At 41.6% G+C, this 20,014-nt stretch overlaps 2 protein-coding genes across 2 annotated transcripts in view; one reads left to right on the top strand and one right to left on the bottom strand.

The window, feature by feature from the left end:
- LOC309693309 (hemicentin-2-like) overlaps positions 1 to 20,014 on the bottom strand; it is a 1,543,010-nt gene that overhangs the window by 1,268,176 nt on the left and 254,820 nt on the right. The window contains exons 4-11 of the mRNA XM_082512410.1: positions 18,133 to 18,465; positions 16,333 to 16,665; positions 13,587 to 13,922; positions 8,479 to 8,811; positions 7,548 to 7,880; positions 6,080 to 6,421; positions 846 to 1,178; positions 322 to 392 (exon numbers count right to left, since the gene is read on the bottom strand). Coding sequence (XP_082368536.1) covers positions 322 to 392; positions 846 to 1,178; positions 6,080 to 6,421; positions 7,548 to 7,880; positions 8,479 to 8,811; positions 13,587 to 13,922; positions 16,333 to 16,665; positions 18,133 to 18,465 — 2,414 coding nt within the window. The remainder of the gene's footprint in view (positions 1 to 321; positions 393 to 845; positions 1,179 to 6,079; positions 6,422 to 7,547; positions 7,881 to 8,478; positions 8,812 to 13,586; positions 13,923 to 16,332; positions 16,666 to 18,132; positions 18,466 to 20,014) is intronic.
- LOC309693997 (nuclear factor 7, ovary-like) overlaps positions 1 to 20,014 on the top strand; it is a 260,788-nt gene that overhangs the window by 172,994 nt on the left and 67,780 nt on the right. The gene's annotated exons all lie outside the window — the stretch shown is intronic.

Raw genomic sequence — 20,014 nt, 5'->3', positions numbered from 1 at the left:
AGACCAGCTGCTTTCTACAAAGTCTCATCAACAACATCTTTACAAACACTCACCTGGAGGAGCAACACTCAGTGTGACTCTACTGATGGTTTTACTATCCTTGTGGTTTGTTCCTCTCATGAAGACACCACACTCGTATGTTCCAGCATCATTAATCGTCACATCCTTCAGAATCAAAGACACGTCTCCATCCTTCATCTGTCTGTCCTGCAGACCCACCCGGTTCTTAAAAGATGGATGCTGGTTGTCTGTAACAAAATGATCATCTTGGTACAAAAGTACATATTCTGTCTTCAGGTCAGCTCTGCTCCACTTTACAACTTTGTTGTTGTTTGGAGCTCGACATGTCAGAGTGACGTCCTGTCCAGACTCAGCTGTGATGGTTTTCTGGTCTGAAAGAGGAAACAACACAGAGCAGAGAGGTTAAAGGTCGGAGACTATAGATGTTCGTCTATAGAAGACGTTTCGGTAAGGAACTACAGAGCACTAAGTACGTTTTCACCAGCTATGGCACCAGCAGGATTCACTTTCACAGACTCACAACCACCAGCTTCACCCCTCCCTTCCCCCTCCAGCTGTAGGCTTTATCATTGAGTTTCCCTACACATGTTTACAGACGAGTTAGAGAGCAAGAGAAGAAGAGACGGATTCATAAATGTCTTTGTTTCTGCTCTAACCAAACAATGCTGCTCTACAACTCTAGACTACCAGCAACAAAGACAACAGCTGGAGAAACATCTGTCTACCTCTGACATCCACCAGCTCATCCATACAACAAACAAACATCAACAACCAGGAAGCAGCTTCACCTCTGATCACACACACACTCAACTCTACTCACTCACCTGGAGGAGCAACACGAAGGTGGATGATGCTGTGTTTCCAAGAGCGAGTTTCTTCCATGAACACTCGACACTTGTATGTTCCATCATCAACACTTGTCACAAGTTTTAGAATCAAAGACACGTCTCCATCCTTCATCTGTCTGTCCTTCAGATCAACCCAGTTCTTAAAAGATGGATGCTGGTTATCTGGAAGAAACTTCCCATCCTGGTACAAAACAAGATTTTCTGGCTCCAGGTCAGCTCTGCTCCAATGTACAAATTTGATATTTTTATTTGGAGCTCGACATGTTAGAGTGACGTCCTCTCCAGACTGAGCTGTGATGGTTTTCTGGTCTGAAAGAGGAAGCAACACAGAGCAGAGAGGTTAAAGGTCACCAGTGACCCACTGAGAGGGAATTTTAGCCTCATGTTAAACATAGACAGATATTAAGAACGAGATCTGGCCTATCAACACCTACGCCCTGCCCATGATCAGGTACCCTGCTGGCCAAAGAAGGAGATAGAAGCGACTGACAGTAGGACAAGGAAGCTCTGGACCAGGGGTGCCCAATCCCGGTCCTCGAGAGCTACCGTCCTGCAGCTTTTAGATGCATCCCTACTCCAACACAGCTGATTCAAATGGTTTGATTACCTCTTCAGCATGCCATCGTGTTTGGCAAAGGCCTGATAACAAGCCATTCATTTGATTCAGCTGTGTTGGAGTAGGGATGCATCTAAAAGCTGCAGGACGGTAGCTCTCGAGGACCGGGATTGGGCACCCCTGCTCTGGACCATGCATGGAGGGTTTCACCTGAATTCCAGCACTCTGAGACTGTATGCTAAATGGAAGCAAGGAGGCTGGGGACTAGTGAATGTCAGTACATCAAGAAGATGACCCAAACCGACAGTGTGCTCAGCGAATACCTCAGGCAGCAGAAACCCAAGAAAGAGTTGGAACCATCATGGAAGGACAGACCCCTGCACAGTAGTATTACTGACCAATAGAGGAGGTCGCGGATATGTGTGTGTGTGTATATATACAGTGGCTTGCAAAAGTATTCGGCCACCTTGAGCTTTTCCACATTGTGTCACATTACAGCCACAAGCATGAATCAGTTTTATTGGAATTCCACGTGAAAGACCAACACAAAGTGGTGTACACATGAGAAGTGGAACGAAAATCATACATGATTCCAAACATTTTTTATAAAGAAATAACTGCAAAGTGGGGTGTGCATAATTATTCAGCCCCCTGAGTCAATACTTTGTAGAACCACCTTTTGCTGCAATTACAGCTGCCAGTCTTTTAGGGTCTGTCTCTACCAGCTTTGCACATCTAGAGACTGAAATCTTTGCCCATTCTTCTTTGCAAAACAGCTCCAGCTCAGTCAGATTAGATGAACAGCGTTTGTGAACAGCAGTTTTCAGATCTTGCCACAGATTCTCGATTGGATTTAGATCTGGACTTTGACTGGGCCATTCTAACACAGGGATATATTTTGTTTTAAACCACTCCATTGTTGCCCTGGCTTTATGTTTAGGGTCGTTGTCCTGCTGGAAGGTGAACCTCCGCCCCAGTCTCAAGTCTTTTGAGATTGCCCTGTATTTGGCTCCATCCATCTTCCCATCAACTCTGACCAGCTTTGATGCTGCCACCAACATATTTGATAGTGGGGATGGTGTGTTCAGAGTGATGTGCAGTGTTAGTTTTCTGCCACACATAGCATTTTGCTTTTTGGCCAAAAAGTTCCATTTTGGTCTCATCTGACCAGAGCACCTTCTTCCACATGTTTGCTGTGTCCCCCACATGTTTGCTGTGTCCCCCACATGGCTTGTGGCAAACTGCAAACGGGACTTCTTATGGTTTTCTGTTAACAATGGCTTTCGTCTTGCCACTCTTCCATAAAGGCCAACTTTGTGCAGTGCACGACTAATAATTGTCCTGGACAGATTCCTCCACCTGGGCCCTATTTCAGGAAGCCGGTTTAGAAAACTCAGAGTGAAAAACGATACTCAGGGTTGAGTAACCCCAAACTGTCCAACTCGGAATATTCGGTTTCAGAAAGGCTGATAACAATTAGTTCAATCAACGCGGAGTTGCTTTAACCCCAAGTTAAGCGCGCGCACGAGGATACATAAAGCCCTGATTAGTGGAGCACAGATTAAGCGAGTCACCATGGAGACGGAGAGAAAGAAGGCGCGGTCAATGTATTTTACAGCGCTTGAGGCCGAAATTCTGATGGCAGCATATGCCGATAACATGCAAATTTTGCGGAAAAAAAGTAACACAGCCTCAGCTGCAAAAGAAAGGGAGCATGCATGGCAAAACATAGCCGACAGAGTCAATGCGTGAGTGTTAATTTAAACATTTCACCCATTTAACACGTTATTTATTATATTTCAATTTTTATTTTATACATTTTATTTTGTGACGTGATGTGAGCGCAGGTGCAACCCAACAGGCCCCAAATGTTCCTGGCAGCAAGTAAAAATGAAATATAAAAATATAGTCCAAACAGGTACGGTGAAATTGTATTATGAGCCATAGTGCTTGGTCTGTTTGTCCTATGTAAATCATTTGCAGTTAGAGGCTACATTAATTTTCTTTCTGTAAGCACTTATTGAAATTATCTGAGCACATTACAAGTAAATATTTGCTTACTCTGTATGCTCAAATGTGACCCGTTATGGCCACTAGAAAAAAAGCGGAGGCCCGAAAAACAGGTGGGGGTCCTCCACCACCACCACTCACAGAGCCTAGCCACTTGGCTTCCACATTTGTGATAATGTTGGCAGCATCACATATGATCTTCACAGTGCAGAGAACACAAATTAGCATCCATTACTATAATGAAATGATTTGTTAGTTTGAAATGCTACAGGGAACTATGTACCTGTACATTAATGCTGTGGAAAGACTTCCTGTTCACATAGTCTCCTTCATTTACTGAAGGAGCAATGATTGGAATGTGAGTGCCATCTATACAGCCAATCACGCCTGGGAACCGTGAGAATAAATGTAAAATTTAAGTAGTAGTTCAAGTATCACCACATCATGAATTAAGTTTTGTTCATCCTGCTACCTGCAATTTTGTGGAATCCCTCTTTGATAAATCTTGTGGGTCTATGACCGGGGAACACCACAAACGAGTGCAGGAGACGTTTCAGTGCAACTGTAACATTCCTGACTGCCCGACAGACGGTAGCCTTGGAAACGTGCTCAGCGTCATCAATATTATACAGAAAGCTCCCGTTTGCAAAAAACCGAAGTGCAATACAAATAATATGTACAGAACTGAGAGGATGTCCGCGATGTGTCACATGAGCAATATTAGGCCTGAGGATGTTATTCAAATAAATTATAGATTGTGTGAAAAACGGTAACGTTCACACAGAAAATGATCAGGAAATGATAAAATGTCCAAACGCGCTCTAATCACTCTCTCCCGGCGGAGAGCTCTGCGGAGAATTTGGGCTTCAACATCTACTGGCTCTTCAAGGAAGGGGCACGCCATGTCTGACACTTCCTACAGTCAGGTTTCCGACAAAGCGGCGGAGAAAGTCAGGGTTAGTTGAAGTAAACCTGCTAGGGGGCAGGTTAGCTTCACGGAGTGTGTCGTCATAGTAACTCACTCAGAATTAATCTAAACTCGCTTTGTGAAACCGAAAACCCAGAGTTTTCGTTAACTCAGGGTATACTTACTCAGAGTTTGCACTAAACCGGCTTCCTGAAATAGGGCCCTGAGCTGTAGATCATGGACTTGTGTATCTCCATCTGAGAGTAGTTGGGGACTTTGGTTCTCATTATAGCTGTAATCCTTCCGCGTTTAGTCCTTGCTGCAGTCCTGGTTGGTTTTCTCTGTGTTTAGTCTTTATATGCTTAGTTCTTTTTTGTTTTATTATAACAGTCTAATTGTTTTAGGCTTTTTTTTTTTTTTTGTATTCTATCTTGTTTCTGTTATGGTAAATGTACTGATTCGTATATAATGCTTTTTTACTCTTCCAGGCTACTCACCCCAACCGGTCGCAGCAGATGGCCGCCCCTCCCTGAGCCTGGTTTTGCCAGAGGTTTCTTCCTGTTAAAAGGGAGTTTTTCCTTCCTACTGTTGCCAAAGTGCTTGGTCATAGGGGGTCATATGATTGTTGGGTTTTTCTCTGTATCTATGAAGCGCCTTGAGGCGACTTTTGTTGTGATTTGGCGCTATATAAATAAAATTGAATTGAATTGAATTGAACTCAAAGTGCTTTATAAAATATTTTCACTCATTCACACCCTATTAGCTAAGCATTTTTTCTATGCTTAAGTGCTTTCTATCTAACATGTACACTCCAATGGATGTATAATGGAACAGTTTGGGGTTAGTATCTTACTTGAACCACCAACCTTCCAATCAGTAAATGACCTACACTATGTTCTAAGACAAGCCACCCTATCATAATGCCTTCTTGTGAAGTCAGTCTTGTCTTCGTGTTATTTTTAACCTTCTTGTCTTTGTGTCAAGTCTGCATTTGTTTCCTGTGCTCTGTTCCTTCCTGTTTTATTTTGGTGACCGATTATCTTGTGTGCTTTGAATTTAGTTCTACTTTCATCACTTTATAATTAGTTTATAATTAGCTGTTCTCCTGCCTGTTTCCTGTTCACACGTGATTCTGTGTTTGTGTATATATATTTTTTTTCTTTCCCTTTTGTCACATTCTCTCTCTTCACTGTGTCCCTCTTTGTTATATGGTTTCTAAGAAGAGCTATTATTTCAGATTATTTGCTTCTGACTTTTTATTTTGTCACTGCCCAGAAATAAAGCTGCATTTTAGTTCACCCTTCATTTCAGAGTGCTGTACTTTTGGTCCAACACAACACAAGCTCCAATACCTTGAAAAAGACTTGACATCTCTCTCCCAATGTGCTGATTTTGGTCACTCACTATATAAAAGGACATCTGGGACTATGTGCTGGCTTGCCTTGTCCGTGCATGCAACAAGTCAGGAAAACAACCACTTGCCATCCAAGGTCTTCCTATGCCAAGCCATTCCTTGTCTATCACAATCATTGATAAATTTGTGTAATTTCCATGTCCAGTACATGCCATCTGATATATTATCTGATATTGGCTGATAGTTTATATCACAAGTTTGAAAAGCCTTCTGTGAGACTACATGTATCGGCTGCCCTATTTAAACTGCTGTCAAACATCACATCACTCAGACCAGCTGCTTTCTACAAAGAACATCTTTAGAAAAAAACACTACTCACTCACCTGGAGGGACAACCCTGAGGTAGATGCTGCTGATGGGTTTACTGTTCTTGTGGTTTGTTCCTCTCATGAAGACATGACAGTCATATGTTCCAGCATCATTAATCGTCACATCCTTCAGGATCAAAGACACATCTCCATCCTTCATCTGTCTGTCCTGCAGATCCACCCGGTTCTTAAAAGATGGATGCTGGTTGTCTGGATCAAACTGCTCATCACGGTACAAAAGGACATATTCTGTGTCCAGGTCAGCTCTGCTCCACTCCAAAACACCAATGTTGTTATTTGGAGCTCGACATGTCAGAGTGATGTTCTGTCCAGACTCAGCTGTGACGTTTTTCTCATCTGAAAGAGGAAACAACACAGAGGAGAGAGGCCAAAATACTACTGTTCACTTCTAATGAAGAAATTCCTCTGAGCTGTATTTCGAAATTCATGGTATATTACACACATCATACCTACTCATACCTACTGTATACTATACTTTAAAAACAATGTTTCTGTTATAAGAAACAACTAGTTGGTGGGCTGCTCACACTAATGTAATTCCACACCAAACTTAGAATAAAGTGTATCATAATTTTTTGGACAGCTTCAAATCTCTAAAATCAGACCCGCATCATATTTGATGGTTTTCCTGGTGTAGAGTTACAGGATTCATATAACGAAAACAGCAGCTCTACTAATCACATTTGTATATTCAGCATTGTTTATTTAGTCATTTCTTGTATTGATTAAATTTTGTCTTACTGTTACCGAGGGTCTGTTAACCTGTTTACCAAGGATATGCTCTGTTGCCGCTGCTGTTTGCAAAGGCATGAACCTCCTTAGCCAGATCATTAACAACAGTCGCTATGAATACTGACTATGGATACCATCAGCCAACTAGACACTGATTCACTGATCCACACCAATATGATCTACAGTAAAGAAATCAAAATGTCATTCAGTCATTAAGACTGCAGAAGTGAAGTCGGATGGCAAAAAAAGAGAGGGAAGGTAGCCAGAACACACGGGATGGCACGACTAGAAGGCAACATTGTAGTGGGGACAGCTACAATGATAACCATAAAGAGGCCACAACCAATAAATACCCGCAGGAGTCAGGTGAATGGAAAGAACAAGATCCAGCCAATTAACACCTGTTGTCCGTTATTCTACTGGGATTGGCTGGCCAAAGGAGGAGATAAAAGCCACTGATATCAAGACAAAAAAGCTCATTGCCATAGATGGAAGGTTTCAACTTAAATCCAGCCCCCCAGACTGTATGCTGAGGTCCATGAGTACCCCAGAAAGATGGCCACAACTGATCACATGCTTTGTGAATACCTCAGGCAGCAGAAGCCCAAGAAAGAAGAGGAACAATCATGGAAGGACTGTATGGTAGTCCACCAACAGACAGAAGAAGTGGCTGGTATAGAAATACTATCACCCACACATGTTTACAGATGATTTAGAGACAATAACTCACTTAGAGAAATATTCAGGTTGATGATGCTGAGCTTCCATGAGTGTGTTTCTTCCATGAAGACACGGCATTGGTAGGTTCCATCATCAGCAGTATTCACGTTTTTCAGAATCAAAGACACATCTCCATCCTTCATCTGTATATCTTGCAGATCCACCCGGTTCTTAAAAGACGGATGTTGGTTATCTAGAAGATACTGCCCATTACGGTAAACAAGTAGATATTCCGGCTCCAGGTCAGCTCTGCTCCAATGTATGAATTTGATCTTTTTGTTGTTTGGAGCTCCACATGGCAGAATAACACTCTTTCTAGACTCAGCTGTGATGTTTTTCTGATCTGAAAGATGACACAAGACTGAGCAGGTCAAGGTCAACAAGACAGGCCAAAGGAATCAAAGCACAATTATGACTAGAATTGTTTACTTTGCATTAAACATCCAAAGTTTCAGAAACTGCAAGATGTTAGCTTCAGCAGAATATGTGCTGATAATAAGTGAACATAATGTGTGAGAGAAAGCAGCCTCTCATTATAAGACACTGTGAGTCTCTGCATGCTGCTTTTATGGAGCTACAGCTGTTTGTATACACTGAACAAAAAGCTTTGTAGCTGCATCCTGACTCCTGACACTACAACACATCACACTGACACACACATTACACTTCTTTGTCTTTGCCATTTCTGGATCACTGTAGAGCTGGGCAATATCGTTATTTTTTAATAACATATCACTATTGTTAATGTTATGTTAGTGTTTAAACTATTAATATATGAATCAAATCACTTTTGTATACCCTTTGTATACCTACAATGCTGCTCTATAACTCTAGACTACCAGCCACAAAGACAACAGCTGGAGAAACATCTGTCTACCTCTGACAACCACCAGGTCATCCATAAATAACATGAAAGCAGTGTCTGCACTCCTGTAACTCACCTGGGGGAACATTCAGGTCGATAACGCTGATGGATTTCCATGAGCGTGTTTCTTCCGTGAAGACACGACACACGTATGTTCCATTATCAGCAGTGTTCACATTGTTCAGAATCAAAGACACATCTCCATCTTTAATCTGCCTTTCATGAAGAGCCACCAGATACTTAGAAAACTCATTCTGGTTATTTGGAAGAAACTGCTCAGCACGGTAAAAAATTAGATATTCTGGCTCCAGGTCAACTCTGCTCCAACGTACAGCTTTGATCTTGTTGGTTGGGTTTTGACATGGCAGAATGACATTCTGGCCAGACTTAGTTGCAATGACTTTCTGGTCTGAAAGTGGAAATAACACATAGCAGAGACATTAAAGGACAAAGTACAATTATAACTAGAGGGGTGAGAAGGGGGGGAAGAAAGAAAAAAACAAACAAACAAACAAAAAAAACAAAACACCTGGGTCACCTGTATGGAGAAAAAAAACAGAAGAGAAAGCAAACAACAAAGAGCAACATAATAAGAAAAAAAAAGCACCATCACTATAAACTAGCTAGCAGTAGATATCAATAGTTACTAAATAATAAACGATATTGTGCAGCACGCAAGATAGACAGGGCACAATGTGCTTTGAGGCAGCAGCCAAGAAAGCTGTAGTCCGCGTCTGTGAATACCCGTGTGTGCACCTGTGTGCATACCTGTGTGGATCAGCATGCTTGCATTCCAAAGGTTTCTCCATGTAATGATCTGCTAGGGAGTGTGGAGAGCCACAGCCCTGTCCTCCAGGGTATGAAGCAGGTATGGAGGAGATCAAAACTCCAGACATCCAGAGGCCCCCTGAACACAAGAGACCAAGGAAGACCAACAGAGGGGCAGCCACGCCACTGTCCAAGTAAGAGCTGAGGAGAGTCCCAGATGAGGGCTCACTCAGCAGCCGCGGAGCAGAAGCCAGGGGGAGTTGCAGTGACGCGCCCGTGAGCTCCGCCGGCAGCCAGCTGTGCCTGAGTGACCGAGCCCCAGGCCGAGAGGCCGGGGGCACCCCACCTCCGAAGTGGCCCGAGCGAGCCCCAGGCTCCAGGCCCCAATAAGCGGCCGCCAAGGAGTGAGCCGGTGTGTACCCGGATGCCCACCCCCAGACACAAAGAACCACCAATGCACCGACACCTGAGGGAGTCCGCCACCGGCAGGGGAATTGGTGGTAGGGGGAGATAGGCCTCCAAACCTTGGAGGGCCTGAGATGTCCCCAGAGAGGTGGCGTCTGATACCCAACCTGACATATAGACACAGACATACAGGCACACACAGACACAAACATCCATTCCCACCCTCATGCTCTCATATGTACTTACTCCACACTCAACCAACGTGGAGACAGACATAAAGAGACGCTGTACACACGATCACACTCCCCAAGCGTACTCTACGAACCGGGTCTAGGTACCCTTGCCCCTGGAGGGGGGAACTGCACCCAGACCCAGGTGGTGTTACCCTTTTCCCTGCGGTGGGGAGAGGCAGACCGCCCCGACTCCGTAGCAGCAGGGAGGCCCCACACCCCAGACCGCAGTCGGACGGCCAACTCCTCCTCTTCACCCTACTGCTAAGGGAGAGGCCAATCACCTTTTGGAGAAATCTCGTTCATGCTGCTTGTACCGCAATCTTGCTCTTTTGGTCACTACCCAGAGTTCATACCTTAGGTGAAGGTAGGGATCATAGATTGGCCAGTAAATCGAAAGTTCTTATAACTGCATACGCCGTGCCAATCTGTCTTTTCATCTCTCACTAACCTTTCTGCTTGTTCAATTCAGCAGCACCCCACCTCCACTTTATATTGTGTCAGTGGAGCACAATTTCACCTGACGATTGGTCAGAATTGCTTCGAGGCACTCTAAAAATCTTGTTCCATACACCCAGTGAACTCATCCTACAAATGAGTTTTTGCATTAGTTACTACCCAAGCCATGTTCTGCTTGGCCTGTCAGTACCTTATCGTCTGTCTTTGAAGTCCCACAAACTAACCAAGACTGATAGGATTCCTCCTTCAGCTTGATAGCTCTCTTCACCTCCAGTGTCAACCATCTGGTTCATGGATTACCACCACAACAGGTGCTAACCACCTTTTGGCCACAGCTCCTTGCAGCAGCCTGAGCAATAGAAGTGCAGAAATGAGTCCATTTGCACTCAGACCCACGCCTTCCTCAGAACACTGTCAAAGTCCTGCTGGTGGTGAGAGTTGATCTCCCGGACTAGACCCTCGCTATACTTAGATGGTAGATGTATCAGGTCTGTCCAGCATGCTCCCACACCAAGATCCATCTCACAACCAGGTGGTGATCAGTTGACAGCTCGGGTCCTCTCTTAACCCAATTTTCCAGGACATACAGATGCAGATGCAATGATATGATTACAAAATCAATTATTGACTTGCGACCTAGGATGCCCTGGTGCAATGTGCACATGGGTGGACATCCTTTGGTTTGAACTTGGTGTTTCCTATGGACAAACTGTGCTCAGGAGTCCAATAACAAAACACCACTCAGGTTCAGATCAGGGAAGCCCTACATGAGCACTGAAGTCTTCCAGTAGGACGACAGAGTTACCAGACAGAACACCCTAAGTGACCCTAGGAAGCCTGGGTGTTCTTAATTTTTAAGCATAAACAATAGTTAGGATCAGGTTGCAGACCTAAAGGCACAGGGAAGCAACTCTCTTGTCCACTGGTGAGAACTCCAACATACTACTGACATGATAATATCCACTGCTGTTGCTGCCTCTGCTTCTCAATGAGGACTGCTCTCAACTTGAATAGAGTCCAGCCACTCTCTAGGAGACTGGATCCAAGCAGGTGTAGCTCCCGGGTGTAGCCCCAGTAACCCTATGACCCTATGAAGGATACACAGGTCCCTTGATTTTATTCTTTCTATAGGGGCACACTGAAACGCTTTTTTCAAATTGCATGGGGAGATGCTCTCAGGGGGCAACAAAACCCTTAAAAAACAAAGCCCCTGGGATCACGGGGACACACAAATCACTCCACCAAGATACGTGGCCATTTCCAGAGCGGTGCATTTTCTAATCTCTTTTTTTTTTAAATTTAATTTAAAGTTTTCTTATTTCAGTTTAGTATTATGCTATGTCCACACGTACACGGGTATTTTTGAAAATGGAGATTTTCCTCTTTCGTTTTAAAAAATAATCCCGTCCACACGTAAAGGCAGAAATGAAGGGAAATGCTGCTAGGAACATGCCAAAGCAGCAGGTGGCGCTATATTCCTAACCTGTAGAAATGTTGGCCAATCAGAAGTCTAGAAGCCTCAGTGGGAAATAGTAAACAAAGATGGGGCATAGAAGCAGAACTGAGTCGTATGTGTGGAGGGACAGTAACTGTGTGTATATAGAGATTGAAAATGTGACGTCACTCAGGGGTAAAACCGCAAAGAATTCTGGGAACTCGTGGCAAGCGTGGCAGGCTTTCAATTGAAATCAGTTATACAGCGATAAAAAGAAACACAAAAAATGGCAAGAAGCTGGTGTATTATTAACTGCAATAGCCGGTCGCATGACAGCCATGGAAAGCTGACGGGTAAAGAGATCGGTTGTTATCGGATTACGTCGTTGAAGAGAAAGAGGCGACTGGATTGCAGCCATTCAAAGACCAAATATAACGTCCCAGAACACTCCAGCTCACAGGTTAGTCTGCTCCAAGCATTTACACAAAGGTCAGTCTGCTGTTGTAGTTAATGCGTCATTTTTCTTAACATAATTGGTGATATAGGTTACAAGCAAGTCTGGCGCTGAACAGAAATTGCCGCGCTATGCTCCTTTATTTATTGTGCATAAATAGTGAATTGTCCTGACACAATATTGTGTTTCGCTTCTGTTATTACCATGGTACATTGACAAAAACATATACTTTTGTTCACAGGATAAAACAGGTTTTTTGTATCACTAATTGCCCAGTACGATTACAGCATACAATATTATTGTCACTGCTACATTTCTGTGATGCGTACCAGAAATTATTTCCACTACTAATTAATTACCATTGAGCTCAAAGGTCCTATTAATAAACGGTTAACGAATGTGTATTTATGAAGACGATTTGTGAGACTGGTAAACTTATGATATGTACGATGGTCTTTCGTTCTACACGGTGCATTTCAAGGTCCTGTACCCATCCATCGGTAAACTGTACCTGGGCTTGTTGCAGTGACCTGAAGTTACTAAACTTCATGAGTGTATGCGCTCACTCCAAGAACCGTATAATTATAAATATGAGCGTAGTGAAAGTTGGGCAGCATGCTAACGTCTTTTGTCCCTTTGTGTGCTCGTAAGGATCTAACACTTTCACTGGTTTGATTTTTTTCCTCGTATCTTTTCTTTGACTTTTCATCAAGTCTGTCTTTGTACGGACCGGCATTGTTCTCCTTTTGTTTTGTACATTCCTTTTTGGGGGGCAAAGAAAAAGCAAGAAGGTATTGGAACCGAAGAATGAACGTTTTGCGGTGCTGCAAATGCTTGCATTTGATGCGGTACTTGGATTGTTTTGCCACGAGTTCCCGGCATGCAATGCGTGAAAGTCACGTGGTCTGTCAATCTCTATATGTAAGCATTTAAACACTGCAGAGAGTACAATTAACAGTAACAGTATTGTAGAAATTCATTTCACCGAAACAATAACGTGGCGCACAGTGTGACGTCAAAAAAGGCGCACACCTTTGACGCTGCGTTTTCTCCGTTTTTCTCATCCACACGTAAATGCAAAAATGGAGTTTTAAAAAATATCCACCCTGGCCAGAGTTTTTAGAAATCTCCATTTTCAGTGACCGAAAACGCCGTTTACGTGTGGACGAAAGGTGCAAACGAATAGAAAAATCTGCGTTTTTAAAAATACCCGGGTAGGTGTGGACATAGCCTTATTTAGTTGTTTAGTTTTAGTTCATTTATTACTGGTCTCAGTGTTTATTTCAACCTTTTTAACTAATTTTGTATGGAGGATATACATTAAAATCGAGATTCAGGAAAATCTATACAAGTACTGCAGTTTTTCAGTCTGTTATATTTACGATGCTGTCATCAGACAGCAGTGAAGCAGTGTTTGAACTGTGCTGACTCACCTGGAGGAACACTCAGGTTAATGATGCTGATGGTTTTCCATGTCCGTGCTCCTTCTGTGAAAACACGACATTGGTACGTTCCCTTGTCAGCAGTGTTCACATTGTTCAGAATTAAAGACACGTCTCCATCCTTCATCTGTCTCTCCTGCAGATCCACCCGGTTCTTAAAAGATGGATGCTGGTTATCTGGAAGAAACTTCCCATCCTTGTACAAAACAAGATATTCTGGCTCCAGGTCAACTCTGCTCCAGTGAACAAATTTGATGATTTTCTTTGGAGTTAGACATGGCAGGATGACGATCTGTCCAGATTTAGCTGTGATGAAGTGTTGCTCATCTGAAAGAGGAAATAACACAAAGCAGACAGGTTACAGGGATCCAAGTTCAATTATCACTAAAATTATTATCTTTAAATATATTGTTTATATTCTTGGAAATTTTTGTTTTAGTTTTTTTTTTTTCATCATTTTGAATTTCATTTACAGCCTAACATTTGTGTTATCTCCCAAAACATGAATGGAATGAATTCTATTGACTTCACAGATGCAATTTTTTTTCTTTTTTGCACTGTTCTGAAATGTAAAAGTTTTGTAAAACATTTTCCAAGTGCTTCTATAACAGAGTAAGGGAAACTTGTTTAAACATTAGGTTTAAAACTTAACATTTTTAAACATAATAGTTTCCTTTTAAAAAGCATGACTTATATCTATTTGCATGCAATAACAGAATTATTTCAGAAAATAGTGCCATGGTTAATACTAAAAGCCCCTTAAAAATGGACCATTTTATTGAGCCATGGCACAAACCACTCCTGTGCAATCATGTATTTTAACTTTGTAACACTCAGTTTGTAAAATTTATAAGTTTGTAAAATCAAATTACCCCAAAGAACCCCAAAGAACTTTACACAACCAGTCATCCACCCATTCACACACTGGTGATGGCAGCTACACTGTAGCCTCAGCCACCCTGGGGCGCACTGACTGCCGGACACTGGCGCCACAACGGGCCCTCTGACCAACACCAGTAGGCAACGGGTGAAGTGTCTTGCCCAAGGACACAACGACCGAGACTGTCCAAGCCGGGGCTCAAACCGGCAACCTTCTGATTACAAGGCGAACTCCCAACTCTTGAGCCACAAAAGTGTACATGACCATTTAAAATTTGTGTTTCAGTCTCAGAAATACTACACTGTACTGCACACAGCAGACTGGAATAAGCAGCCCAAAGTGAAGTGAAGTTGTCGGCACAACTGAGAACAATATACCAAGGGTACACACACACACACACACACACTTACACGTCGTATGAAACTATTAAGAAGTATGACAGTCTTGCGAATGCAAGATTTCATAAGACACAGTAGTAAAAACACAATAAACCTATTCGTGCACAGCTGACCAGAACCTGTCCAGGTATAGATAATCTTTTTCTTGGCCCAAAAGCTAAATTTACAAAGCATACAACATGGTCAAGTGCCCTTTTGCAAGAGTGTGAAATTACTGATCAGTCATCATGTTAAATCAGGTCATAGTACACCAAAATATCACTTGACGCTCAGAAGGTTCCCCTCACTGGTGTTCAAACTGTTCAAATGTCTGTGAGGACATTCATCAGAGACAGATGTGCGAGTCCCTTCCATACCGTGGTGAACCATGAAGGTGATTTTAATCAGAAGTTGGATGATGATAAGGAGGCCAGTATGAGGACAATTCTCACAATTTCCAGGGGTATGTAGCATCTCATTATGGTATTTTTACTTGTTTATCACACCTTTTTACAGAAAGTATGGAAGTAGTGTTTAAAACATTTTAAACATCTAAAGCTATCTTTTTTTGTATATAAAAGGGAGTGCAACAGAGATTACTGCAGCACCACCGCTTCCCAAAGTTCCGAAAGAAGCTTCAGGGAGATTGTTCTGACTATTGTCAAATTTGTACATGTTTGTTTTGTTTGGTTAGTGCACTGGCCCTTTGAGAGAAAGGCATGGTCCGTGTGCAGACGGGGGAAGTGTAAGAAAGAATCAGACAATCGACTGAATGTGATCTATGCTGTGATCTATGCTGTGATTTATGCTGTGAAAGGCTGATAAAAAGGCATTCCCTCTGAGTATGCATTATTGTTTGGCACTTTATGTTGATTAATAGCAGTTAATTAGATGATGTATTACGCGTGCTAATTTATGGTTCGTAGACAGTTGTTTGATGTAATTATTTTAATTTGTCAATCATATACACTGTATTTTGTTGTTACAGTTTCACACCTGCCATATAAAGCAAAGTCTAAACCCACTCTGGCGTCAGTGGCTTTTGTGTGGAGGTGTTTAACTCCTGCATAGTAGAAAGTGGTTCTACGAGGCCAGTACAGAGATGTTTGCTACGTTGGACTGTAGGACCATCAGAAATGTGTGCAGTAACAAAACAGGCAGCACTGAAAGCAGCTCTAAGTGTTTGTGTTGTTCAATGATTTGTGCACAACAACAACAATGGGACCTCTCTCATCCATCAGTCACCATGTGGACATTTTTCTGACACACTTTGAAGCTGATGGACGTTTTGTGTCTGCACTAAGTACGTTTTCACCAGCTATGGCACCGGCAGGATTCACTTTCACAGACTGAATAAAAACGGGATAGCTGGATAAACATCTGTCTACCTCTGATTACCAGGTCAACCATTAAAAAAATACAAGAAAATAAATAAATCACAGATCAGAAAGTAGTGTCTAAACTCCACTCACTCACTCACCTGAAGGAACACTCAGGTTGATGATGCTGAGCTTCCATGAGCGTGTTTCTTCCATGAAAATACGACACACATATGTTCCATTATCAGCACTGTTCACATCCTTCAGAATCAAAGACGCGTCTCCATTCTTCATCTGTCTGTCCTGCAGATCCACCCGGTTCTTAAAAGATGGATGCTGGTTGGCTGGAAAAAACTGCCCATTCCTGTAAACAAGAAGATATTCTGGCTCCAGGTCAGCTCTGCTCCAATGTACATATTTGATGTTGTTGTTGTTTGGAGCTCGACATGTCAGCGTGACGTCCTGTCCAGGCACAGCTGTGATGGTTTTCATGTCTGAAAGGGGAAACAACACAGAGCAGAGAGGTTAAAGGTCAAAGTACAATTATGATCAGAATGATTGACTTTAAATATTTTGTTTATTTCCTTTGACATTTGAGTTTTTAGTCATGTTGGATTTAATGAACCTCTGAACATCCAGCAGGTCACCAGTGACCCACTGAGGGGGAATTTTAGCCTCATGCTAAACATGCAAAGTGTCAGAAACTACAAGATGTTAGCTTCCACAGAACAACAACATGTGCTGATAATAAGTGAACATAATGTGTGAGAGAAAGCAGCCTCTCATTATAAGACACTGTGAGTCTCTGCATGCTGCCTTTATGGAGCTACAGCTGTTTGTATACACTGAACAAGAAGCTTTGTAGCTGTATAAGTTATGTGAAGGCTGTGTGCAGGCAGGAAAAGGACCTAAGGTGCAGACAGTCGGAGACAAAGGGTGAACTTCAATACAGCTTTAATGCTGAACTACAAAAAGTAACAGAACTGAGACTATCATTTATATGAGACACAGACTTTCAAAGTAAAACAGGAAACATAACACAGAGACATGAACTTGACAAGGGGATACAGCTGACAGGGGAGACAGCAACTAGAGAACACAGAGACATAAAACATAAGACAGAACTCTAACAAAGAAACCAAAGACTAGAAATGATAAATATTGTAATAAACTCAAAATCCTAACAGTATACCAATATAGATGTATAAAATAAACTAAACTGTCTAAATCTTCAAGTGTTACAGAAGAACACACTCAAAATGGAAAATAAATTCAGTTCCAAATAAGTAAATTAGATATTTATCCAAAATAAAATGAAAACATTCCCACAAGTATCCTCAACACAAATTCAAAAAACATTTTAAAAAAAAGGAGAACATAAAGACGACTGACATATTTACCCAGCTCCATATATGTTGTAAACTAATCAATCAATTAATACCTTTTTAAAAAAGCCAAAAGAAGTGCAGTAATGGCTCGATGATGTGGGGAGTGAGGCTTGCATAAGAACCAGATGTGCAACTTAAAGTATGACAAATATTTTCAGCTGTCATATATACATATTTACATTGTTTGCGCAGTGGGAAAGGGTTAGGTTATCAGGAATACAGGAAGTCACTTTAATTACACCAGGGACAGTCATTTGCTGGGACTGGTTGTTGGTGTGAGAAAAAAAAGAGAGTACAGAGAAACAGTACAAAAGGCAAACTGTAGGAGAGATCTATTTTAATAACTGCTAATAATAAAGGGACCAAGCAGCCTAAGTCTATTACATCACAACTAAGGCATAGTTCAGGATCACCTGCTCCATCAACAGCTACAGTCTGGGAAATAATTATTTCATCCTCAGCTGAATTCCTGTGTTTGCCTTCTTAAAAAATGAGCAGTCTCTGCTTTAATGGTAGTAACATTATAATAGAGAGAGAAAGAGAATCAAGCAGTGTCTGAGCTCACTCACTCACCTGGAGGAACATTCAGGTTGATGATGCTGATTGGTTTCCATGAGCGTGTTTCTTCCATGAAAGCACGACACACATATGATCCAGTATCAGCACTGCTCACATGCTTCAAAATCAAAGACACGTCTCCATCCTTCATCTGTCTGTCCTGCAGATCCACCCGGTTCTTAAAAGATGGATGCTGGTTATCTGGAAACTGCCCATCCCGATAAACAAGGAAATATTCCGGCTCCAGGTCAGCTCTGCTCCACTGTACAAATTTGTTTGTATTTTTATTTGGAACTCGACATGGCAGAATAACGTCCTGTCCAGATGCAACTGTGATGGTTTTCTGGTCTGAAAGAAGAAACAGCACAGAGCAGAGAGGTTAAAGGTCAAGTACAACTGTTCACTTTTAAAAATAGATTAGCTTTTAAATAAAATAAAAAAAACATTAAAAAAAATCACAAACCCACATGTTTCAGTTGGAGTCGGCTTATTTAACACTAACAATTTTAAGTCTTTAATACATGCATAGTATAAAATGTTGTTTCTGCCCTCAGCCTTGTTGTCACACATTACAAAAGAAAGTATTTATAAAACAATAATTTACACAAACTAACAGTATTAGGGCTTCATTGAGGTGGTCAGCACTGTTACCTTCTTAAATTCATACATGATTCCTACAGACATGATCTTGGCACTAAAATGAAATTAATTCTACTGTAGTTCTTACTCTTTATCTTAGAGAGAAACACCAACTGATATTATACTGATATAACAGGTAAACCTCACCTGCAGAGACAAACACGAAGACTCCGACAAACAGCAAAGTTAAGAATATCGACACAGTTACAGCAGACATGTCCGTGTTCTTGAGTTCCAACGATCAAACTCTGTTTGTTATAGATAGCCTTGCATCAGCAAACAACAGAGAACCTGAGTTCAAAAACTTAAATTTATGGTTTAAATAAAGCCAAAGGCCACTGACTGTGAGAACAAACTACTCATGTACATACAAAGTCTCTTAAAGACTTTGTGTTAGAGTGACTTTTGGACTGTAGAATCATAAAGTGTTTAATAAGTAACCAGGCGAAACAGCAAGTGATTTCTGAGTTGGACAGAGGATGATGGTAAACTGAGCGGTGGGTTCATTTGAGTTGTTATTTGATGATATGACTGGTATTACTGGAACTGACTGACTGCCTGTCTAGGTCTGGACAGATGTCCATGCCTCATTTCTGGAAAGTTCTGACAAGGAAGTAACCACTGTGTATCAGCTGGAAGTAGTTGTGTTTAAACAGCAGTAAAGGAGTCTTTGGCCTATAATCTGACACACATATCTTTCATAGATAATCTAAAGCGGACATTAGTGTCAAAAAAGGAAAGGCCCCAATCAGACAATTATATTTCCTTTATCTGTCTGTCTTAAAAGGCGCAGTGACATTAAAAATATATTTTTCAACAAACATAAAATCAGAGTTCAGCCTGAAAAGGACGGGATTCATTATAATGTAGTTACATATAGAACCATAAAGTTGTTTTTGAAACAGTTGTTATTTTTTTGTTGTTCAGCTAAATAACTGGGAAATGACTAACTTAAGTGCAAGAAAAGAGGCTGAGACATTCTTCTAAAATAAAAAAAAAATGCAAAATCCATAAACACAATTAAACTGACTGAAAGACTAAAATTGGGGAAATTAATCATGCATCATTGCGTAGAGATGTTAATGAGCTCTTGAATTTCAGAGCAAGAGAGCCAAGAGACTGGAGCAAGTTGGAAAATAAAAAAATGTGCACATATTGTAATTATTAAAGGGAAAATAGATACTAAGAGCATTTTAACGTGCATAAAAATAAGGAAGGATATAGAAGCTTATATGAAGCTTACCATGAATTTGTATTG

This window comes from Aulonocara stuartgranti, assembly GCF_965226115.1.
Source record: "Aulonocara stuartgranti genome assembly, chromosome: 3".
NCBI lineage: Eukaryota > Metazoa > Chordata > Actinopteri > Cichliformes > Cichlidae > Aulonocara > Aulonocara stuartgranti.
The sequence above is the reverse complement of the archived record's forward strand: the minus strand, read 5'-3'. Positions and strand labels throughout refer to the sequence as shown.